Below are 26658 nucleotides of genomic sequence, written 5' to 3' on the forward strand. Positions count from 1 at the left end.
TGGTGTTCATTAAAATACAACCTTTTTGTGTTGTGGCCTAGATGACATCAACTCTCTTAACGGTCACTCACACGAAAGTGTACAAGAGAATGAACTAATGTGCAGTTGATTCCAATTGTGTTTGTTGTTAGCATGTTGCTAAGCTAATGACACAATGTTAGATAGGCATTAACCACAATCTTTACCTAGGCATTAAATCTTAATGGTCACTCATGCAAAAGCGTACAAGAGAATCAACTAAAGTGCAGTTGATTCCAATTGTATTTGTTGTTAGCATGTTGCTAAGCTAATGGCACAATGCTACATAGGCATTAACTACAATCTCTACCTAGGCATTAACTCTTAACGGTCACTCACGCAGAAGCATACAAGAGAATGAACAAATGTGCAGTTGATTCAAATTGTGTTTGTTGTTAGCATGTTGCTAAGCTAATGACACAGTGTTAGATAGGCATTAACTACAATCTCTACCTAGGCATTAACTCTTAATGGTCACTCACGTAAAAGCGTACAAGAGAATCAACTAAAGTGCAGTTGATTCGAGTTGTATTTGTTGTTAGCATGTTGCTAAGCAATGACACAATGCTACATAGGCATTAATGCTTAACGGTCACTCACAAAGCGTACAAGAGAATCAACTAATGTGCAGTTGATTCAAATTGTGTTTGTTGTTAGCATGTTGCTAAGCTAATGACACTACACAAAATGACACATTGCATGTTGTCAGTCCTGTGGACTAGCGAAAGATAGTTACAAGCAGAAGCGTTATGGCCATGTGCATGAAAGTTTGAGTCCCAGTCTCGTTCCCCCTCTTCTACCCATCATTTCCTTTTTTCTCTCTATTTCTTTATGGAAAAATGATATTAGGCTCCAAAAAAGAATGGCATGTTACATGCAATTTGGGTGAAATGATTGAAAAATATAATATCAATTTAAAAATCAAGATTTTTTCAGGAGGAATATTAAAGCGATATGAAATGAAAAATTTGTCATCATTTACTCACCCTCATGTTGTTCCAAAACCATATGACTTTTTTTCTTCAATGGGACACAAAACTTAATGTTAGGCAGGGTCACATTTAATGTGTTCCATGGAAGAAGAAAGTCATACGAGTTTGGAACGACATGAAAGTGAGTAAATTATGGCAGAATTTAAGTTTTGGGTAAACTAATCCATTAAAGTGTATCTAAGAGGAAGTTTACATTCAGCATGTAACTGGTCTCTTATGTCTTATTGTAGAAGCTGTCTGGAGGTCACAAAGCACTGGTGGAGATGCAGGATGACGTGTCAGAACTACTGCGCTCTGCTGTCCGAGAGTACCCCAAAACAAAGGTGAGCATTTGTATCTAGGTATGTAGCCGTGTGTGTAGACTTGCATGCCTACAAAAGCTTGCAGGTCCTTTTGTAGTGTGTGTGTTCTCCCACTGGGCCTCTGTCATTGTGTAGATTGTGTGTGTGTTCCAGGAAAAGGGGTGGCAGACTTTCTGTGCATGTGAAAAAAATAAGAGCCGCTGGAGCACAGGCATTGAAATAAAAATGCTGAATCAATAGAAATGTTTCACCCTTAGACCAGCCAAAATCTGTTTACCACTGCAGCTTTATACAACTTACACCTCACAGAACACTGAACCTTTGAAAAAACGTATTTTTGAAAAATCCCTCTGTGAATGCATGTGTTTGGCAATGGCATGTTTTTTTTTTTTTTTTTTTTTTTTTGCCATGACATTATATCTTAGACACAAAATGACTGTAAAAATATTAAAACAATGGATTAAAAAAATGAATGGACATTGATTATGCTGCCTTATATTTAAAAAATGACAATACAATTTGTTTCGTTTGTGGTCTTGCACAAGACTGGATGGCCTGACCTTGTTTTGATTATTTTTGTGTGTTTGTATGTGTGTGTTATAGGGTAAACTTGAGCAAATTCAGGGGGCTTTAAACACCACAGAAGTTGGACTACACCAACTCACTGCGCTTGTGGACTGCCGCAGTTTGCACATGGTAAGAAATACTGTGGTGGTTTTTGTCTGCATGACCACATTGGACATCCTTAAATGAGCGCATCTTTCCACCATTTACACTGAAACCTTAACCTCTGCGAAGCAGGAGGGATTTTGCAAAATATTTGATCTCCTACAGCCCAAAACACACATTTACACATACACCACCAGTCGAAGTTTCTATCAACTTGAAACAAGAGAGCATTCAAACCAGCACTCAGCACTTCAGTTCCATTATTTATTTATTTATTTATTTATTTATTTTCTCTGTGGTGCAAATGGAGACCCCCATTTATGATGTACTGCTTCAGTCTGGAGCCTGTTGTCTTCTCCTGGATAATGGAGATACCTGATATTTCAGGATTCAGCAAGACCAAGACATTAAAATACTCAATCCTCAGGGCTGAGAGAAACAGACCTGCTCAGTGGGTGGTCCAAAACATGCATCTCATTCCCATGGGAACACGAAAGTAATGGAGAATATATGGGATTTTCAAAAATGTACTATACATTATTAATAGTGTTTTCATACTGCAAAAACAATAACACACTTCACGGTACAAGCCCATGTTCATCAGAGTCGTACATCTGGACTTTATGTTGGAGAGTTTCTGCTGGAGATACAGAACAGCGCCGGCGGTTATTACAAATGGAGCAATTTTGCAGTTACTAATGATTGTAATTTGCAGGAAGGAGATGCTGCCATGTTTTTCAGAGAGCAGCATGTGTAGGGCTAGTCGCAGTTCGCTCGACATGTATTATTGAAAAGCCCTGTATCTCTCTCGAGCATATGGTGCTGTCTGCTGCAGAAAAGTTCTCAGAGAGAGTGCTTGAAATAATGTTAGTGGTGAATTCACTAAACAGTTTTACCACTTTTGCATGTAGTATTTCAGCATAAAAACTTTAGTCTTTTACACTTACCACCCAGAATCCACTTTAAAGGAATATTCCAGGTTCAATACAAGTTAAGCTCAATCGACAGCATTTGTGGCATAATATTGATTACCACAAAAAATATTTTGACTTGTCCCCCTTTCTTTAAAAAAAAAAAAAAAAAAAAAGCAAAAATCTGGATTATAATGAGGCACTTACAATGGAAGCGAATGGGGCCAATCCATAAACTTTAAAATATTTAATACAATATGCATGTTAACATACTTTTTGTGTGATAAAATCATATACTAACCTTTTTCTGTGTAAAGTTACAGTATAGACAATTATACAACTCTGTTGCCATGGCATCGTAACACTGTAAACCCTAAAACAACCATAAAAACTGCAGTATGAACAACTTTACAGCTCAAATAATACACATTTGAACAGAAGAATTAATGTAAGTGCTTCACATTTCTGCCTTTTTACCCTCTAAAAATTTGCCTAATTCACTTCCATTGTAAGTGTCTCACTGTAAGCTTATTTTTATTTATTTTTTAAAAGGAGGGACGAGTCGAAATAATATTTTTGTGGTGGGGATGTGCCACAGTGGTTGACTAGTCGACTAGTTATCCAACAAACGACTAGTTGATTAGTGGGGTCGACTACTAACATTAATATTTTTAGTGGTGGTGGTTTTAATGGGGGAGACAATTTTCAAATTATTGAGAAACACAACTTCTTTGAGAGCATTTTTGTATGATTATAGCTTGCTTTGCTTAAAAGTGAATAATTGTCAGCACAGTAAAACCATGACGTTTAATTCCTTTAAGGCTTTATGTTTTATTCATTTATGCACCGCTGCTATTTCAGCCGTCAAAGTGCGCATCAACAATACATTACGAGACAATCACTGCCAGACATTAAATCTACTGTGAGTAATGTTCCCGTATTTGTGGGATGCTTTGAAAAGATTAAAGTCTTTTCCTGATTCTGTCTGACACTGCTTAAATAGTTGCTGTAAAAAAGGTTTAAACTACTTGATGTCATGAACTATATGTGTACCCGCATCTTTATCTTGCAGTTTTGCGCTTTTGAAAGCGCAGCAAGGATCGCCCTGAAGTGCCCCGGTTACATTGAAGCGCATCATTCTGCATTCAGGAAGTGCATAAGCGGTTTTTTGCCGCTCTATATTGGAGTCTTTCTTTTTTCTTCCTTCTCTTACTTTGATGTTTTGTTATTTATCTTTTTGTTGGATATCCGTTAGTTACCATGTTGAGGTGCTGCGCTTAGCATCCGTATATCCATTTGAAACGTGTCTGAGTTCACGTGAACAAAATGGAGCCTAATGATACATTATTATCCTTAACACCGACTAGTCGTTCAAACAACCGACTGACTAGTCGATTATGAAAATTGGTAGTTTTGCTCATCCCTAGTAATCAACAGTATGCCACAAATGCTGTCGATTGAGTTTAAAGGGATAGTTCACCCAAAAATGAAAATTCTCTCATCATTTACTCACCCTCATGCAATCCCAGATGTGTATGACTTTCTGTCTTCTGCAGAACACAAACAAAGATTTTTTCAGAAGAATATTTCAGCTCTGTAGGTCCTCATAATGCAAGTGAATGGTGATCAGACATTTGTAGCTCCAAAAATCCCATAAAGTAAACAAAAGTAATCCATATGACTCCCGTGGTTACATCCATATTTTCAAAAGTGATATGATAAGTGTGGGTGAGAAACAGAACAATATTGAAGTTATTTTTTTGCTTGAAATTCTTCTCCCTGCCCAGCAAGGGGTGGTATGCATGAAGAATGTAACTCACCATAAACACAAGAAGAAGAATGTAAAAGTGATCTGTTTTTCACCCACACCTATCATATTGCTACTGAAGATATACATTTAACCACTGGTGTCTTATGGATTACTTTTATGCTGACTTGTACGATTTTTATTTATTTATTTATTTATTTATTATTATTTTTAGCTTCAAAACTTTGGCACCCATTCACTTGCATTGTATGGACCAAAAGAGCTAAACATTCTTCTAAAAGTCTTCACTTGAGTTCAGCAGATGAAAGAAAGTCATACACATCTGTTATGGCATAAGGGTAAGTAAATAATGAGAGAATTTTCATTTTTGGGTGAACTATCCCTTTAACTTGTATTGAATGTGGAATATTTTTAATTTTTATTTTAAGCAGGTGCTAAATGCGCTGACATAGAACTTGTCAAGTCACTGACATTCTTTTCAGCACAAACATGTCTCCTTTCTATGTAAATTATGCAGACATGTGTGCAAATAAACATCTTTGCCAGGGGTCGAAATTAGTTCATAGTGAACACCTGTTTTTTTTTTTTTTTTTTTTTTTATCTTCTGTATTTACACCGATCAGCCACAACATTAAAACCACCTGCCTAATATTGTGTAGGTCCCCCTTGTACTGCCAAAACAGCACCAAACCGCATCTCAGAATAGCATTCTGAGATTATATTCTTCTCACCACAATTGTACAGAGCGGTTATCTGAGTTACCGTAGACCAGCCCATCTGGCACCAACAATCATGCCACGGTCCAAATCACTGAGATCAAATTTTTCCCCCATTCTGATGGTTGATGTGAACATTAACTGAAGCTCCTGACCCGTATCTGCATGATTTTATGCACTGCACTGCAGCCACACAATTGGCTGATTAGATAATCGCATGGATGATTGTTGGTGCCAGACAGGCTGGTTTGAGTATTTCTGTAACTGCTGATCTCCTGGGATTTTCAAACACAACAGTCTAGGGTTTACACAGAATGGTGTGAAAAACAAAAAACATCCAGCGAGTGGCAGTTCTGTGAATTGAAACACCTTGTTGATGAGAGAGGTCAACAGAGAATGGCCAGATTGGTTCGAACTGACAAAGTCTACGGTAACTCAGATAACCGCTCTGTTCAGTTGTGATGAGAGGAATGTCATATCAGAATGCTGTTCTAAGATGCGGTGTTGGGACTGTTCTGGCAGCACGAGGGGGACCTACACAATATTAGTCAGGTAGTTTTAATATTGTGGCTGATCAGTGTATTTTGTATCCAGCAGTGATGGGGCGGTTTATGCATGTGTATGTTCTTTCATGCGGTGTGTTTAATAGCGGGCTATGTTTATGTCCTTGTTTAAGTCTCGTGCATGCTGTGCAGTGATTGTGGGTTTAATACACTGTCTCTCTGTCTCTCTGCAGGATTATGTTCAGGCATTGACTGGTGTGTGTTATGATGGTCTGGAGGGACTGATCTACCTGGTGCTGTTCTCCTTCATCACAGCCCTCATGTTCACCTCTGTGGTCTGCAGTGTGCCACACACGTGGCACGCCAAAAGGTGAGGCACTCGGTGAACAAAAGTTGAAACAGTGCATTCCTATGGATCATTCACACTGAGGATGAAATTTGTCCAACAACAAAGCATTTTTTTCATCCTTTAGATTTTTTATTATTATTATTTTTATTTATTATTAGTATTTTATTGGTGCAGACATTTTCCAAAATTTGGCTTTCACAAGTGTAGCAAAAAGAAGTGCACATACAGTACATCACTAGAACCACGTAAAAACAAAAGCTCACTGACTAATGAAATATGAGCCTACTTAGCACCATTTTTAAAAGCAGTTGTACTGTTACTAACAGTACACCTCGTAGTGTCATTATACCATATATTTCTAGATAACACTTCATTAACGTGAGTGAAAGTTGTGTTATCAGTTGGCTTGTATTTTGTATTAAAGTGAATTTAACAGTCTTGTTGATGTCATAAAGCTCATTGTTCTTTTCCCGTACAAGTTAGTTTTCATAGTTATGACGCATTCATTTAATGGAACATCCTTATTTTTATAGTTAGTACACCCAGGAGGATTAAACTAAAAGATAAAACAATAGTGGAAAAGGTTTCATTTTTACAAAGTCTGTTTGTGTGTGTTTGTGAGCATAGATATGGACTCTAAGGTTGGTCACCTCATCCGTAATAAACACTCCCATCGCACTCATCGGTCAAACGCTAAACGGAAACAGCTGCCGCTCTCTGCCTCTTCCTCCCCCTTGTTCCTTCCTTCCAAACTCTCTGTGTGGGAATCACATCTTCCACCATAATTACATAAACTGTAATAATTTCCCAGCCCAAACCCATGTGACCGCTCGGCCAGGTTCGTATCAGGCAAGCAGGATTAGGCTGGAGAGAGAGACAGCGGACAAAGATGCCTTGCTGTGCCACTAGCTTAAGCATATTTTATAATTAACATACTCAAAGGTGATAGTGTTCTATCCATCTGTGTCTCATGATACACAGCTATTCACTCTACCTCTTCATTATAGATAATTAGCAGCTTCTGAATGTGAGTTTAGGCAAGCTGTGGCAGACAGTGCAGGTTGGAGGTAGACACTTATTTTGTGACATTTCGATGAATGGACTTCAAGCCAAGGATTTTTTGTTGTTATATTTCGATGTTAAAGTTGACAGGAAATAAAAAATAACCTTATTTACTTTAAAACTGCTTCTGGTTTTAATGTGAACGATTTATCGGTGCATGTTATCTCAAAGAAAAAAAAGCTATCATGAAAACCCTGGACAAATAGTGACTATTCCAGACCTGGAATAGTCTTGAAAATGAATAGAATCCTAAAAGTCATGGTAAATCACAGAAATTTCTATAGTGAATATACCTTTCTCTGGCCCACTTTATATTAGGTGTCTTTAACTACTATGTTCTTAAGCATTTGATACAATGTACTGATTATGTACATACACTCACTGGCCACTTTATTAGGTTCACCTGTACATCTACTTGCTCATGCGATTATCTAATCAGCCAATCGTGTGGCAGCAGTGTAATGTATAAAATCATGCAGATACAGGTCAGGAGCTTCAGTTAATGTTCACATCAACCATCAGAATGGGGAAAAAATGTGATCTCAGTGATTTGGACCATGGCATGATCGTTGGTGCCAGATGGGCTGGTTTGAGTATTTCTGTAACTGCTGATCTACTGGGATTTTCACACACAACAGTCTCTAGAGTTTACTCAGAATGGTGTGAAAAACAAAAAACATCCAGTGAGCAGAAGTTCTGTGGGCAAAAATGGCTTGTTAATGACAAAGGTCAGAGGAGAATGGCCAGACTGGCCTAAGCTGACAGGAAGGTGACAGTAAACCAAATAACCTGGGTACCACTACTGTCAGCTAAGAACAGGAAACTGAGGCTCCAGTGGGCACAGGCTTACCAAAACTGGACAGTAGACAATTGGAAAAACATTGTTTGGTCTGACAAATCTGGATTTCCACTGAGGCCCACCGCAGCCTCAGTTTTCTATTCTTGGCTGACAGAAGTGGAACCCGACGTGGTCTTCCGCTGTTGTAGCCCATCTGCTTCAAGGTTTGACGTGTTGTGCATTCTGAGATGCTATTCTGCTCACTACATTTATACAGAGGTGTTATCTGAGTTACCGTAGCCTTTCTGTCAGATCGAACCAGTTCTCCGTTGAACAAGCCATCAACAAAGTCGTTCTCTCTCATCAACAAACCGTTTCCATCCACAGAACTGCCGCTCTCTGGATGTTTTTTTTTGTTTTTGGAACCATTCTGAGTAAACTCTGGAGACTATTGTGTGTGAAAATCCCAGAAGGTCAGCAATTGCAGAAATACTCAAACCAGCCCATCTGGCACCAACAATCATGCCACAGTCTTAATCACTGAGATCACATTTTTCCCCACTCTGATGGTTGATGTGATGATTTTATGCACTGCACTGCTGCCACACGATTGGCTGATTAGATAATCACATGAATAAGTAGATGTACAGGTGTACCTTATAAAGTGGCCGGTGAGTGTATGTGTTGTTGCATTGTACTTACTTTTGGAGTACCTGCTAACATCTGTAGTTATACTATTAGCCTTACACCTAAACATAATCCTAATTCAACCCTTACCCTAAACCCTGAATATTGCTCTTGGTTAGTAGAGTAGAACTCTCTTGCAACTCATAGTGTTGTCCAGTTTGTGAGCAAATCAGAGCGAATCAGTTCTTTGCAGTTATTTGGTCAAAATGGTTCACAAAATGGTCTGAGTGAGTCATTAGCAAATCAGTCTGAATCAAAATTATTTTTAAAAACTGGTTTCCAGAAATCACAAATGTCTGAAAAGTTATGGAAATTCCTTGGTCGAAAAGAGTGGGAACCTGTCTTTATCAAAATGTAATGATTTGTTCTGCCTCTAAAATCAGAATCCTTTTCTGCTGACATAACGAACATCTTTTATTTTTCTCCAACCACCTCTCATATAGAGACCACTTTTCACTGTCCAATTAATTCTCGATGGGTAAAATCAAGTCCCGTCCTACATATTCTTTTTCTCATAAAATATATTTTCTCTCAGAAGTCCGTCACGTTATGGGTTGTGAATGTTGTTTCATATTGCATTGAAAATGTAAAATATGCGCTAACAATTTTTCTCCTGAACTTTTCACTTTGAGCCAAATGCCAATTTTTCACCATACAAACATAAAAAAATATCTTGCTTAAAAAGGATAGTTCACCCAAGAATTAAAATTCTCATCATTTACTCACCCTCATGCCATCCCAGTTGTGTATGACTTTCTTTCTTATGCAGAACACAAACAAAAATTATTAGAAGAATATTTCAGCTCTATAGGTCCATACAATGCAAGTGAATGGTGGCCAGAACTTTGAAGCTCCAAAAAGGATATAAAGGCAGCACAAAAGTTATCCATATGACTCCAGTGGTTAAATCTTTGTCTTCCAAAGCGATGTGATAGGTGTGGGTGAGAAACAGACCAATAGTTAAGTCTTTTATTTTATTTTTTTAATTTTTTTTTTTTAATTTTTTTTTTTTTTTACAATAAAACTCCAATTTCACATCCACATTCTTTTTTTGTTTTTGTCAATTCACATTCTTCGTGCATATCGCCATCTGCTGGGCATGGAGGAGAATTTATAACAAAAAAGTATTTAAATATTGATCTGTTTCTCACCCACACTTATCATATTGCTTCAGAAGACATGGATCTAACCATTGGAGTTGTATGGATTACTTTTATGCTGCCTTTATGTACTTTTTGGAGCTTCAAAATTCTGGCCACCATTCACTTGCATTTTATGGCCCTGAAATATAGAGCTAAAATATTCTTCTAAAAATTTTCATTTGTGAGGGTGTAAAAGATTATTGAATTTTCATTTTTGGGTGAACTATCACTTTAATCATAGATCCCACCCCCAGCTCGATGGATGGTTTTAGTGATTTGTTAAAATGCTACATCAATAGCAAAGTTATTGAGGCAGGCCTTTGTTTGGTTCCAAGCTCACCTTAAATGGTTATAATGTCTGCTTCTAAATGGGGTTAAAGCAGAATAAACTGCTCTCTTGTTCCCTGTGGCTGAAACAAATCAGTAAAAAAAAAAAAAAAAAAAAAAAACATGGCAAACGGATGCCTGTGGCCTAATGTGTTCTGCCTGTTTCTCATCTGTAACAAAGCAGAGAGCGCCCTCTGCTGCACATAATCGGCACATTTGTTTTTGTTGCCCATAATAACAAGTTACAGCATTCGCGCTGTGTGCATAAGAACCCTGGAATATTTTTTCCCCCCTGATACTTTCTAGTGTTTGTCTTTCTCAGTCTCCAGTCCACTACTTTTATTTTACTTGGCATTGGACTCGCAAAGCAGAATCGCCATAGTGGAAACCAAAACTGTTCTCAGAACAGGGTCAATTAAAGCAGTTTATAACTTCACTTTGGGGTTTAGGTTCCATTAAATGTAAATTAATTACCATTTGGATATACATTTGATCCCCCTCCATGTAAATTAGATTTCACAATGATGACATTTAAAATAATTCTTAGTGGCCAACTCCTTATGCTTTCTCTGTTTATCTAAAGACGCTGGATTGATCAGAACATTCTCTTCTCTGAGGTTTTATCTTAACTCTCAACATTTGTCAAACCGGGACATTTGCCTGCACCAAGTTTAAAAAAGTCAATAACTTCTCTTATCACCCGTGTCCCCTCTGAATTTTGCCATTGCTTTTCAGCTAATTGCAGTGTCATTCTAACATTGCTCACTGGCAATTTTGTTCCAGTTCACAACTGCACAGCAGTTCCCACAGCGATCACGATTCACACATTCAGAGAGGCGATTCAAAAACAGTTCACAAGATGCATGACATTTCGGTGTCTGAAAAGATGAAATGCCAGGAATATTCCCAACATCTTACAACTGATGTAGGAAAGGATGTAGGTTCAGATCTGGCCATGAACTCTCACCATTGTGCCTTTGAGTAATTGACTTCAACCCAGTTTAATCCAATGGGACTTTAGTGTCCCTGTAATAAGTGTATCGTTCGTTGATTTGGGATAAAAGCATCAGTTAAAGGTGAATGTGTAATTTTTAAATACTTTCTCTATTCCAACTTAGTATACAGAGACAACTATTAGAAATTTGTAGGTTTATTTCTTTTAAAAATGTGAACAATATTGCTCTGAGGGGCTTTCAAAACATTGATCTGTTTGTTTGAGTGTTCTAACCAGCCTGACACGGCAACATTGACTCCATTGACCAATAGTGTACGTTTTTGGGCTTGGACTGTCTGTTTGTGCCCAATGGCGGATGGGGAAAGTGGTCAGTAAAAGTATTTGAAAATGATCATTGTTTTTGCAGTTCTTTTTGGTCATGCTAGTGGTGCAGATATTACACACTTCACCTTTGAATAATTTAAGGGGTGTTAATACTGACAGTGATTTGCAGCATTGAAGTCACTGAGGGTCAATTGTTTTCAATTAGAGTTGATTAGGAGACATAAGTGACAGAGAAAAGCTCAACTTAATGCAAATATTGTGACGACTACCAATTGGGAGTGCAGACAGTGGAGTTCAGTTGCCTCTTGATAGAGTTGGATATGGCAGTGGAGTAGGAATGGCGACCAGCAGTCCAGCAACTGGACGACCTCCATCTGTTTAATCACTGTCAGTGTGAACGCACCTTTATTTACTCTTGTATGGTTATTTTGTGTGTGTTTCATGCAGGCCTGAAGACGACAGTGAGGAAGTGTCCCTGGCTCATGGAGGTAGACAGAATCATGATAACCTGTACCGAGTGCACATGCCCAGTCTCTACAGCTGCGGCAGCAGCTACGGCAGTGAGACCAGCATCCCTGCAGGAGCACACACTGTCAGCAACGCTCCAGTTACTGAGTACATGTGAGTTTTACACACACCACACCATCAACAACCAATGCACAAGTCACTATCCACAGCTTCTATGCAGGATGATCCATGGTATATTTTGTAGAGATAGACGGATTAGCAGTTTGACATAGCTCAAAACTAAAATAAAAATAGATTTGCCTCCATATAGATCACAAAGCAATGTTGCATAAATAATTATGGCATAAAAACAATGTGATAAGAATAAAATAATAATTAGTAGTAGTAGTAGTTGTAGTATTAGTATGATTATATGTATGCAAAGTTGTTTTGTTATCTTAACGGTGGCAAATGTATTTCTTTATAATTATTTTTAATAATTTTATTATTATTGTTGTTGTTGTTATAAAGTTGTTTTCTCATCAAAATGGTATGCCAATTTTTTATTATAATATTTATTTTAATTGTATATTTAATATTAATATGAAACAATTATTTCAAAATTTGCATTATTATTGATATGATATTTGTAGTGCATATTGTTTTTATTGTTGTAGTCAAAAATAAAGCAACAATTAAAAATTGGTACTGCATATTTTTAACATTTAAACAAAAATACTTGTCATCTGTATCAGTTGTAAAATAAATAAATAAATAAATAAACAATCTTAATAATAAGATCAGTTGAACTCTAGTATTTTGAAACTTAAACCTCCCCACACAAGCTGATCACCTCCCTGCCTGTATTTCTCTCTCCTACACCACATCTGGTGCACATGAGCAGCACTGAATATTGTCAGTGTGTTAGAGGTCTTGTGGATGTTTTCAGCAGCTAGGCTCTGACATATGCACCATTTGTGCAGTGTGTATGATGGAGGATGAAGGCTCCTCTGAGAAGAGTCAAACCCTATTGGAGTAAAACAGCTGCATCTCTCCAGCTGTGGCTCTCTGGGAGACTGTTGGGAGTGCACAAAGGAAACAGCCTGCTGGGGATGGAGTGATGAGGGAATAAGGTGTAGCAGGGACTCAGCTATGGTGGATGTTTGTTTTGAAGGAACTGGGTATCTTTCAAATGATTAGAATTGGTAACACTTTCTGTTAAGTCCATGTGTATGCATTGTAAACGTATTATAAATGCATTATAATGTGTCATAGTACGCCTTATAATATGTTATAATTTCTCATAAATAATTGTAACCACAATTCTAATACATTATAATACTTGATTTTATACTTTAGAGTGTAATGCATGATAACAATCACCATTGAATTTTATCTGCAGAGGTTATACATGGTTATATATTATAAGGTGTGTCATTATAAATTATGAATGCAGTATAATGCATTTATTATGCCTTTTACCACACATTCTATATATGGGCTTTATAGAAAGTGTTACCAAATATTTTATTTCCCACATTATTTTAGACTTCCTAAATAGAACTTTATTTAATGAAAAAATAGGTTGCAGTTACAGGATTAGAGTAAAAACTTTACGTTATGTGAACCAGTTTATACTATATATAGGCCTACTGCAAGTAATGTGTTGTTACATCGTAATTATAGCATATTAGCATTATTATAACTTAGGCACAATGTAATAATGACCAGTGTTGTGGGAAAGGCATTATATGTAATGCACGTTAGGTAATGAGCTAAAAAGTAATATCAGGGTTCCCACGGTCATGGAAGACCTGGAAACATCAGGGAATTTTAAAACTGGGAAAAGTCATGGAAATGTCTATAGTGAATATTTAGAAAAAGAAAAAAAAAATTATATATATATATATATATAATTTTGCTCTGCTCTAAAATATTTAATAAGTGAAATATTCACTATCTTGTGTAGAGTAAAACTTGCTTGCAAGCTATTGTGATGTTCAAATTGTGAGCAGATTGTTTGGTCAGTTGGGCAAGTTGGTCAAAACACATCACAAATCAGTATAAAAGATTAATTAGCAAATCCGTCTGAATCAAAATTATTTTTAAAATTCCTTATCCAGTAGTCATGAACAACTGGAAAAGGCATGGAATTTCACTGATCAAAAAGGGTGGGAATTCTGTAATATATTTCTTTATGTATTTAAACCATAATACCGGAGTTACTTTTAATAAGGAACGCATTGCTTTTCTATTTATTTATCGACAAATTGAAAACCTCTCCCATCCCATTACAGTATCATGTCGGCATGTACAGTGCATGTGACACCATCAGCATTGATACGAAATTAGATTGTACAAGTGGAACATCGTGTATACAGGGATATAGACATTGCATGCACACAATGTCAGGAGAGCAAACACTTAGAATATAAAAACCACCTGCAAGCAAAGTATGGCATGAGAGAAAGTAACAGAAAAGTAACACTTTCCATAAAGTGATGGCAATCAGTTACTTTTTAGTAGTGCAATAATGTAACACATTACTATTAAAAGTAACACTCCACAACACTAATAATGACAAATAAATAACCAAGGGCAATACATTTTAAATAGATAAATAATATTAATGCACTATTTTTGTAAATTGTTTGTATATTTGTTAAGTGTTTATGTCTTTGTGTTTGGGGTGCCTGTGTCATTTGCAGGACTCAGAATGCAAACTTCCAGAATCCTCGCTGTGAGAACACTCCTCTCATTGGCAGAGAATCTCCTCCCCCCTCCGTAAGTATCTACATACTGTTAGTGCATAAGTTCACATCCCCCTTTTGTCTCATAAGTTTACACACCCCTTTCAGAATTTACACAAAAACAGTATAAGAGATAAAAGATCAGATTTTAATTTATTTATTTATTTATTTTTAGTACTGCCATTCAGAATCTACAGAACAGATATTTACATATATCCCACAAGAAAAAATAATTTAAAGGGGATGTAGACTTTTGAACAGGAACACTGGTGTAAATTCAGTTATTATTTTGTCTTGTGGAATATATATATAAACATCAGTCAAATGTCTTCATCAGGACAGTACTAAATAAAAGTGCTATTTTTATTATCCCTCTTATTATAATTTTTTTATAAGAAACATCTTGCAGATTCTGCAAGGGAGTTGCGAACTTATGCACTCAACTGTACCTCCTCAACGAATGACAACATACACTCACTCACTTATGTGCAGTCATCACGAATGCACAAATCCGAGTCGTTTTGACAGCCTGAATGAAAAATTTGCCTAATTTTAGTTTGCTTAAGTAAATAATTTATCTCCCCCACTGTAGTATGATCACTGTACACAGCAAGTCATTGTAAAGACCTCTGCGCATTGTTCAAATGAGTATCTTTGTGGATGGTCATGTAATTTAGACTATAGACAGTTTTAAGTTCAAGCTGTGATCAGGAAAGAGAGTATTAAACCACATTGTTTCTAATTAGGAAGGGCTTGTTTCCTTAAACTTCACTGACACACAATTCAGGTGATTTATAGCCATAGGTTGATGTGGAATTTGAATCGGAGAGATTTTGTGGTGGTTTAGAGAGGTTGAGATTGACCAGGCTTGCTGATGTGAGTGGACCCCAGTCACACTGGGATTGTAGAGTTGTGTGGCAACCCTCCTTGCCCCCCAAACTTTCGCCTATTGTATTGTGTGTCCTTTAGACCCCCTTGTGTTGGTTTGTGTGGGATTGTATGTGTCCATGTGTATTTCTTAGCTGAAGATGGAGCCAGTGGTGTCTGTCTGCTCTACACTTTCTTGTCGTTTTCTTTTCTGCAAACCCACACAGTTGTATTTGACTTCCACGGACAGTAACAGCCATCACAGCTGGCAGTTAAAGCCATCGGAGAGTTCCCGCTCGTTTTGGTAACAGCCTCTGCCATTTCAACAGGTATTCCAATGCCCTAATCCCACTTATTGGCCTGCCCCCTCCCTATAAGTCGAAGCACAACATTTCTGTCTCTCCTCCCCAAACCACCCTCACCTTGACCCAGGCAAGCTCCCCTTGATCATGGTGTTTTTGTGTGGGTTTCCCTGGTCTTGTTATTTGCGGTCAGCATGCTCTCCCTCCACCAGCACTGAGTCTTCACATATCTGACATAGAACCCATATTCTAAAAACCTTAAACCAAACAGAGAGAGAAATAAATACATTAAGAAAGTTGGGTATCCAGGGAGAGAACTGCTGTTAAAGAAATATTCTGTGTTCAATACAAGTTAAGCTCAGCCAACAGCATTTATGGCATAATGCCGATTACCACAAACAATTATTTAGACTCGTCCTTTGTTTATTTTAAGAAAAGCAAAATCTCTGTTAGAGTGTGGCACTTACAATGGAAGTGAATGGGGCCAGTCGGTAAACGTTTTTAGAAATGTATGACACTAAAATTATGTTAACACGTATAAAGTTTAAGTCTTGTAACTATACTTTTTAAACTGTGTGTATTTTAGTGTTTATGGGCTGGCCCCATTTGCTTCCATTATAAGTGGTTTGCTGTAACTGCATTGAGCTTTACTTGCATTGAAGCCAGAACAGAGCTTTACTGATGATCAGCATCCTAAATCTTGTGAAAGAAAGTAACATCCTGTAGTTAGATTGATTCCAAGAATAGGCATGTAGTGTTTTGAATATTAGTTTTTAGTTATCCCTGCAAGCGTGGCTAGTCCTTTCTATCTTAAAAGGAAAGTGTGAAAAAACAAACTGCAGCCCCTAGCGCCACCAATCATAATCTGCTGTAAATAACACAACTGAAATGCTACCATTGCAAAAAAAAAATATTTGCATTGAATTTGCACTAAATTTGAAGCAAAAGTTAAATAAAACATTAAACATTTACAGCAAATGGCTGCCACATGTTTGCAGCTCTTTAACAGTAGTGATGAACCTGCAATGGCCAGCAAACCTTTGGCAACAGTGGACAATTTACCTGCTGTTGGCAAACTTCTGACAACAATGGACAGTCCATCACAAGTCCAAACATAAGGGCTGAGTATACTTTGGTTGTCTGCATTGGTCACTCCATGCACAGTATGTGTGACCAAAATTTTGCACAGTCTGCGTGGCCTGACCGCACGCGGCACAGATTTTCTCGACCCGCGGACGCGGTCCGCGCACCATCATTTGCTCACCCTTATGGCATTCCAGATGTGTATGACTTTCTTTCTTCTGCAAAACACAAATGAAGGCTTTTAGATTAATTTCTCAGCTCTTTTGGTCCATACAATGCAAGTGAATGGGTGCCAAAATTTTGAAGCTCCAGAAATCACATAAGTCAACATAAAATAATCCATAAGACTCCAGAGGTTAAGTCAATGTCTTCAGAAGTGATATAATTGGTGTGGGTGGAAAAAGTCAATTTTTACTATAAATGATATGATTGGTGTGGGTGAAAAAGTCAATTTTTACTATAAATGATATGATTGGTGTGGGTGAAAAAGTCAATTTTTACTATAAATTCTCCTCACTGTCCAGTCAATCTCCACTTTAACTTTCACATTCTTCTTGTGTTTTGGTGATTCACATTCTTCATGCATATCGCCCCCTACTGGGCAGGGAGAAGAATTTCTAGCAAAAATTGACTTAAATATCAAGGACCAACAGAGCTGAGATATTCTTCTACAAATCTTCATTTGTGTTCTGCAGAAGAAAGTAAGTCATACATATCTGGGATGTCATGAGGGTAAGTAAATGATGAGAGAATTTTCATTTGAGAACTATCCCTGAAGGGCTGAGTATTCTTTGGTTGTCCGCATTGTTGATCGCTCTGCGCACAGTATGCGTGATGCAAATTTAGTTATCAGCACAGTCCGCTCAGTCTGACTGCCTGTGGCCCAGATTATCTTGACCCGCAGATGTGGTCCTCGTACAAAGCAGCTGTAGTGAGCATGCGTTGAACGCATTTGTATTCGCTTGTGGTCAGAAGAGTATATTGCCTTTGAGAGTACACTCTTCCGACCGTGACCGTGACGAATGCTTTTTACGCATACCCAATACAGCTGCTTTGTGATACTCTTTTAGTACAGTTAATAGCAGGTGTATGTGCCAGCAACACACACAGCCGAGGGCCGCGTGCGCAGGACAAGAAAATCTAGGCGCTGCGTGGTCAAGCCGCGCGGCTGTGCTGATGGCACAGTTTGCGTCACACATACTGTGCATGGAGTGATATGCAACACAGACACCCGAAGTATACTTTAGCCTTTAGAAACGCAATGCGGTCGGCTGGGCACGATCCATCTGGAACGCAGAAAAACAAAGTATACCCTTTAGCATTACCATCAGTGACAACAGTGATTAGCCCTAGGGATGGGCGATACCACATTTTTTTTCTTTTTGATCCAATACCAAGTACTTTTAGGCCAATATCGCTGATATCGATACCAATACCTCTATTAAACGAATTTTTACTAATTCTTTGGATAAAATGAGTAACTTTATTGTTATTTAAATTTTATATTTATTTATGGGCCTAAACAGAAATGATTAGGCTGCTTTGTTTACCCTATAAAAATTAGTTAGTATAAGCCTCATACAAAACCTCAAAATGAACCATAGATGATATTATATAGTCACTATTACTAAAACCAAGTTACCATATGGATACTACAGTAAAGCTGTTGTAAAACCATGGTTAATTTTATCAAAACCTTGGTTACTGACAAAAAGAAAAGAAAAACATGGTTACTACAGTCATGGTTAATTCAAAATTACTAAAGTAAATCCATGGGTAGTTTTCATAAAGGTATCGTTTATTAACAAGGATTACAGATCATTATCAATGTTTTAACAGCTCTGAATTTAAATAAACCTGTAAAAATTGTCACACAAGCCCATTATAATACATGTCACATCTAGGTTTGTCATTACTTGGTGTGAATAACTCCAGATGCAGTTTTTCTCTCATTATCTCAGGAAAGCACTGCTCCCTCTTTGAGCGAGCGCTATGACTGAAAGGGTGAGCGCTGTCTGACTGCTGGTGTATTTCAGCATTTCTGAGTGTCAAGATGAGAGGAATAAAAATAGGTCCGGTGCCATGCAACAATTTGCTCATATAATTCTTTTGCATTAATATGCATTAATATTCATGTAATCTAAATAATAAGATTACTTGTTAAAAACAATTTCAGAATCAATATTTTAATGTGAGGATCGATATTCTTGATACCACATCAGTATCGGAAGTATCGATACTTTAGTATCGATCCGCCCATCCCTAATTAGCGCCACTTACGTCCTTCCTCATGTTCGGCACTGTTCGTTTTCAGCTCTTAAATTATCTCTTTCAAGTAGTGCATCAGTTATTTCACATATCAAATTGTATAATACAGCAAAGGCTGAAGCTGTGAGTAATGGAGAAGATACAGCAATCTGTTCTTATTTAAGGTCCATTATCTATATTTAGTCACTCAGTGGACTCAAGTTTGACTCATTTCACCTCCTTGAAAAGTGCTCAGTGATGTGCCATGCTGATTGACCTAAGACACATTACACACATCTGTTCTTGTTTGTTCAAGGAGCAGTTAAAATGATTCAGATATCAAGGTTCTAGCACATTTGCTGAGGTAATGTACAGTTCAGGACCGTGTGTGTGGAAAACTATGTGCTATCAGCTTGGTCACGACATCTGCCACATGCACTAAACGAACATGGGTGATGATATTTAGGGTACACTGGATTTGAATATTTTCGCCCGAAATATGAAGTAACCAATAACAATAATATGTAATATCATCATAGAATGTTTCTAATCAAACTAGCCTCTTGTGTCCTGGCTACGTGTCTCTACAAACCTTTATTTAATTTCAAGTTACACTCATGGCATGTTGTGTTTAATAAATGTAGAATATAGTAGTATAGTTTTGTGCTGCTCATTTTAAGCTAATTTTAAGTTTGCTTACGCTCCTGTAATTATTGAATTCTGCCAAAGAAATAAGAAATTCCAAGTAATTGTGATCTACAATATAATAATAATAATTATCTGTGACCTGATTGGACTGGTGCATTGTGAGTAAAGCCATTAATATTGCTTTTTCAAGGCTGTCTAAATGATTCTGGATGTGCCGAGTCAATTTGATTGTGTTATCAATTATCTGTTCACCTACAATACACCTGCTATGTTAACATCTGTCTCGGGTGATCCAATCCCAAGTTGACTGCTATAAACAGGGTTCAATGCATCTTGTGGTCAGGGATGCATATTGGCACATTGCATTTATGATGAAATGGCTTTAACAGAAATGCATGCTGGTGCATCCTGGATGCATCCCGAAGACGGACTACTTACATAACAGATCATCATAGCAAAAACAAAGGTTTTAAACTTTACCACTTATGTGCGGCTTTAAAAGGAAACAACTGATTACTTTTTGATATACATGTGCAAGCATGCTTGACATCAACATACAGTGACACACTGTAATGCAGCGTTGCTCACAGTGTTATGGCATGAGATTGATTTTGCACAATTGAAATGTACATTGTAGGCAATTTTGTCAAGATACCAACATTTCAGTAGTTGGAACAAATACCTGTGAAACTTGATTCTTGATGCAAAAATTAATACTGAATAATTTGTTAATTGGGTCAACATTGTTTCAAGTTCTCATGTAATTATTCAAGACAAGGAAACAAAGAAATTAAGAAAACAATGCTTAAAATTTCTAACAGCAGTATCAAGCATTAAAGATGGATTATGGGTTCTTCATTGTATGGTTATAATACATCAATATTTTATTTTAGAGTTACTAAAGTTATCCAGCCAAGAGCAATGAATGGTTTTCTTGTTATTGTTATTAAAGTTAATGACACTGACAGTAGCAGGTTTATGAGGCTGCATTTACACTGCAAGATATTCTGATACAATTTCTTATTTTTATGCTGTTTATGCTTGCTTCAGACATAACTGACTGTGTTTCTATCAATACCTCGCTAACACAGGCATTTTGAAATGTATTTGACCATCACACAGGCACATATCTGCATTACCATGAGCGCTCTCAAAACACACACACACACACACACAGCCCTTTCAAAAAAATTTCTCGCAAACTTGCCACAAATTTGCAGCAAATTTTCCCCTTGTTATTTTCACATGCAAATGAGCTTGTGATTTGCCGCAAATGTTTGCCAGAAGTTTGCAGCTCTTCACCGGTAGTGGTGAACCTGCAGCAAACCATTGTTAACAATGGACAGTTTGCTGCAAATATGTGAAAATGATCAGTGCCAAATTTGCGGGAAATTTGCAATGAACTCACAATTTTTTTCAAGGGAGAAGCCATCTGTCAGACAGTGCGCTGGGGCCAAGTTTCCCAAACGCAAGCTGTAAGGGGAAGAGTGATTTTATATTCATAGGGAATTCATAAGGATACCTGATTGGACGATTCAGTAATATTTCTCATGAAAGTGCTACCTGATATGTCGGAGAAACTATAGCCCTACCCCTAATAGTAACTGTAACCAATCAGGTAGAGCTTTCCTCAAATATAAATGAGTCTTCTCCTGCCCTCCTATGTTTTGAATCCACCCGTGTAGGAGCCGAAATGAAGAACTAAAAAGGGATCTTTAAGAATTTTGTTATCTCTCATTTTGAGTAGTCTCTCAAAAAAATGAAAAAATCGACCAGTCAGTCACGATCGACGTAATGAGCACCCCTGTTGTAATGTATGTAGTTACGAAATCAGAGACCCTTTGATAAAGTACAAGTGTTATTAGCAGGTGTTAATGGCACTCAGCCTCTGCTGACATTTGTGATTAGATCATCAAAGAAGGATGTTAATATCAGGTGTAAATTAGGCTTTATAGTGCCATGTCATTGTTGCAAGCAGTATCATGCATGCCACACTCTTTTGCAGTATCTAATACAGTTGTTACTACTTTTGTGCCAAAGCCTTATTTAAACTTATGTGTTAATGATTTTGCCATTATATATATTTTTTATCAATGTCTGTCTCCCCACAGTACACATCCAGCATGAGGGCCAAATACCTGGCCAACACCCGGCCCGACCCCAACAGCAGCGCATCAGCAAACTAGATGGACACTGTATCCTCTCCCCATCAGCCAAGTCCAGTCTACATTTCACACATTCTCACACACACATCCTTTTGCCTGTTCCCACAGCCTCAGTCAAGTTTCGCCCCAGGCCCACCCATCCAGCCACTTCAAACAGAGAGCCATGTTGATCTTTGATGTGTGCTCTCCAGCCCAGCTGATAAAGGACGTCCTTGCATCATGTAAATACTGCTGTCACCAGAATGTTCCAGAGGCCTCTTGCTCTGTTTCCAGATGGCCGGTTTCGGCCAGAGTTCAGGCAGCTTGTTCAGCGAGGCCACAGTAGATGGTTCACTCATAGCTTTGAGTGGTTGTGTATGAGTATCTGTAATGAGTGTGAACTTCCCATTACCTAGAGACATACTGAGTGATGTGTGTATGTGTGTGTTGATCTCATGCTGCCCTTGCTCTTTTGTGGTGCTCTTGCCAGAGGTTCAGAATTGAAGAACTCGACTGGGATTGGTGCCCTCAGCTCGACATTCCTGCATGGCCTCTGTCCTCCTGTGACCTTCTCCATATGCAGGAACTACTGCCACACCAGGTCTATCATTAGGACACTTTACATCTGTGGCATCTACTGTAATATGACTGAATCCCATAGAAGAAGCTATTTAATTTGAATAGCATGAGAAATTTAGCGGTGCTTTCCACAGAATTCAATAATCGGGTTCCTCTGGATTTGTTAAAGATAGCGGTTTTCAATGTAGCTATTTTAATGAAATAACTGCCACCACTGGAGTGAGATGGACCAATGTTATGTGAGTTTAAGGCCAGAAACACACTTTACACAAAGTGCAGATGCGAATACTCAGCCAACGCATTGCAAACACACAGTGTTTGTACATACTCACCATGCGCTCTTGCTTTGCTCTGGTGGAAAAAAACTTCACTCAAGGGAGCATTAGAGTTACCTTCCAATGTCTGTGCCGTTAAACCAAATAAGTCATTATTCAGGTAGCTAGCTATAGTTACACAAAAATGAAAATTCTGTCAGTACTTGTCCTCCTGTCGTTTCAACCCCATATGTCTTTCCTATTTCTGGGTAACACAAAAGGAGATATTTTAAAGAATGCTACGATTACTGAGATTTATACAATAGCAGTGGATATTTTATCACTTTAAAGATTTAATAAAACACCCAAAATTGCCATAAAACTAGTCTGTGTGACTTGTGTGTCATATTCCAAGTCTTCTGGAGATGTACTCACTTTGTATGATGAACAGACCGAAATTAAATGTAAGTTATTCACTCTCAAATCAAATCATTGTTCAACTCATGTAAACAGAAACCAAATCAAATATGGTGGCACATCAATAACATCAAACCTCATTGGTTCTTGCACGTCTAATAACCAAACATCATGATGTTATGACACAAAAACCAATGAGTGACTAGACTACTTTTATGACACTTTTATGTGCTTTTTAAAGGTTTAAAGTGAGGCACTTTCCCCTGCTAATGTATGGTAATCAGCGATTGCAACATTCTTTAAAATGTATCCTGTGTTCCGCAGAATGTGTTCAGAACGACATGAAAGTCAGATGACATCCACACTAATCCATTTACGTTTGAAACCTGCATGATATGAAACCCAATGTCGTAAATTTCCAAAGTATGCAGTTATGGAGAATGTTTTCGAAAGTCTCCGTTTTGTTTTGTTTTTTCGTTTCATTTTTGATGAGAGGCGTAAATGTAGAGAAATTGATGCATTTTCAAACGAAAACAGATTAGTGCAGACGTGGCATTAATAATGATTGAATTTTCATTTTGGTGCTGAGCAAGACACTAAATTGTTGACTAGAAAAAGAAAAGCATAAAACCATACTAAACCATTTACCTTAATTCCCACTATAGCACCCCTTGTGGTAACACTGAGAATGCAATGCATACTTGAATTGTTAATTGTGGTCTGACACATTCCAGAATGCAATGACACATGAAGTCGAGCTTGCTACGCTAGATGCATTTGTATTCCCGTATTTGTGTAGAGAATGTTTCTGGCCTAAAACTGTAGCATAAGCTAGTTTTAAGGAAAGGAATGGTTTGAATTCTATCATCTCATTTTCAGTCTTGCGTTTTAGGAATGGGAAGTAATGGTTAATAATTGCTGTGTAGCTGTTGAAACTCGCTTTGCAGAATGTAATACACATGGACTGCATTAAACAAACCACTCAAAGACTACAGTATGCCTCACGTTCAGTCAGGCTATATCCACTGCCATTACTGGAAATCTTGGAGATACAGAGCTGGATAAACCAGCCTTTCACAAAGGGTGTTGAGTAAACAACATCTGGACTTTCATAGCAGCTGGTTCTGACCAAGCTCCAATGATCTGCACAACCTCAAACTGGCATTGGCTTCAACCCATTCCTCCTCTTCTTTTATCTGAATTTTCCAACCCAACTGAACCATAGGAGATTACTTTGTCTTATGCTGAGACCTACATATAACATGAAATTTGTCTTCATACTGTCCAAACATGGAGCCATGTGGACCAGCTCTGACAATTTGTCAGTGCTTATCTGTTCCATTAATCTTGCATGCATATGACTGCTGAGCTACTCAAGGGGCCATGTTGCCACTGTTGTGCTAAATGAAACATGAAGATGTCCTGAAGAGTTCAATGTACTGTACACAAATGTAAAATGGACATGTGGACATTAATTTTGCTGTTCAGTTGATGACTTCGCCAGAAGACACAGGAAGTGAAGTCATTGGTGGCATCTTATTTTTCCTCAGCAAACAAAAGAGAGGCTTCTGTTGAAACCTCAGTAACTCATTCTGAAATTCAGTATGACTTTCAAAAGCCCACAATTTCCTATGCTCGCTGGTTCTCTGCCACAATTTGCTTTATTTCTTATGTTGGGGAAAAATTACCATCTTTGAAGACCGAAAAGTGATGTTCTGTCACTGATTATATTTCCATTTATGACAGCACAGGCATATAATAAACCAGGCCAACTGCTGGCATCTGTTCAGGGTTGCAGCTGGAACAAGGAGTGTTTTCTCTTCCCCTTCTCCTCAAAAGACCTCTCTCAGATGTTATGAACTGAATCTATATGAGCTTTTCTCCTCCCATATGGAGATGCCACTGTTCTCAAACAATGGGCAGCATGCCAATCATCTTCCACACCTCAGGGGTTGTTTTGACATGCATCCTTATACTGCCAATGTCTCATTTTGAGGACACCGGTCATGTCCTTACCGTCTTAAAAGAGCTACATGATCTAAAAAATTCAGTTTACAAGCTGGAATGGATGTATGCATGTTGTGTAAGCGCAGACGGACTAGTAACAAATGCCACTAGTGTGACATTTATGGCCCTGTCCTAAGAGCCACCGTAAGCCCTTAGGGTCGTCCTCTGCGTCCAAACTTTGGTGACGTAATGCCGCATAGACTTTGTGAGTATCCTTCAGAATCATAATAAATGACACATGGGGCACCCTCCGATCTCGTTGAGTTCACAGTTTCGCACAAGCACCGTTTGGGACAGGGCTGCAAGACTTTTATGAAAGCAAGCAAGAACTTCTCGGGAAAGGGAAATAAAGGGATGTATTACAGCTATAAGCAAACAGAGCCTTGGATTGTGTGTGATTTAGCTCATACCTGAAAAATCTGCCACTTATTGGACAGTGAGCTTTTTTTTGTTTTTGTTTTTTCAGTTTGCTTTTCAAAGGTATGTTCATCCTTTTCAATCTGGAGTCGAATCATGTTGTGTGCTACTGACGCTTGAATTGGTTTCTTGATTGCTGCATTTGTGATCATTAACGAGGTCTGTTTCTTCAACTGTGCCAATAACCAACAACTTTGTACCTTCTTTGAATTCTCTAAATGTTTTGCATCCTTCAAAATGTGGACTTTTTCTCATGAGCTCTGTGGCATGAGCAGCCAAATGAGACACCTGTGAACATGAGCCTGACGTCATGGGAGTCCTAATAGTATTTTACTCGTAAATGACCACATTAATGATGATGCAGTCTCGGTTTTTATGTCAGCATTCACTCTTAGGAAGTGTCATACTGCTACACTGATGTATATACGGTATATAAAACAAATGTTTGCAAGATGGATTTGTAATATCATAATACAAACATTTTCATTTTTAATTACCTTTTTATTTGGATTTCATAGTCCCTGTGGCATATTTGTAGACATTTTTAGCAAACACAGAAATGTTTTCTTCCCTTTCATGCAAAAACATGATTTTGGTCTTTTATCGAGAGGTTTTGATATGACTTAAGTGTAGAATTATCCTTTTTTTTTTTTTTTTTTTTTTTTTGCCAATTACTAAAATATTGTATATGGACAACCTGTGGTTTTGAGCTTGTACTCAGTGTTTTCAGATTAAATTTTAACATAACTGATACATGTGTCATTTTTGCTTAACAATTATCTTATTCGGCAGAAGTGTCACAGAAACCATTTCAGTTTATATTCTTATCAATATAATATTGTCAGGCATTTTAATTTTGTGCTAGAACAAACAATTGTGTAGTTATTCACTTGTTTTATGTTGTAATTGTATCAGATATAGCATTTATTCAAAGCAGATATGCATATGAAGTCTGTTTGTGGCACTACATTGCATTAGGTAAGTAACATTGGA

The 26658-nt window shown here is 37.7% G+C and overlaps 1 protein-coding gene across 1 annotated transcript in view; it reads left to right on the forward strand.

Moving 5' to 3' along the window:
* Nucleotides 1–26416, forward strand: part of ttyh3a (tweety family member 3a) — an 89521-nt gene extending 63105 nt beyond the window's left edge. Inside the window, exons 9-14 of the mRNA XM_051714050.1 lie at nucleotides 1241–1333; nucleotides 1916–2008; nucleotides 6113–6249; nucleotides 11951–12124; nucleotides 14659–14734; nucleotides 21959–26416. Coding sequence (XP_051570010.1) covers nucleotides 1241–1333; nucleotides 1916–2008; nucleotides 6113–6249; nucleotides 11951–12124; nucleotides 14659–14734; nucleotides 21959–22033 — 648 coding nt within the window. The 3' untranslated portion in view covers nucleotides 22034–26416. The remainder of the gene's footprint in view (nucleotides 1–1240; nucleotides 1334–1915; nucleotides 2009–6112; nucleotides 6250–11950; nucleotides 12125–14658; nucleotides 14735–21958) is intronic.
* The last annotated feature ends 242 nt before the right edge of the window (nucleotides 26417–26658 follow it).

Source organism: Myxocyprinus asiaticus, chromosome 13 (assembly GCF_019703515.2).
Source record: "Myxocyprinus asiaticus isolate MX2 ecotype Aquarium Trade chromosome 13, UBuf_Myxa_2, whole genome shotgun sequence".
In the NCBI taxonomy this organism is placed as follows: Eukaryota; Metazoa; Chordata; class Actinopteri; order Cypriniformes; family Catostomidae; genus Myxocyprinus; species Myxocyprinus asiaticus.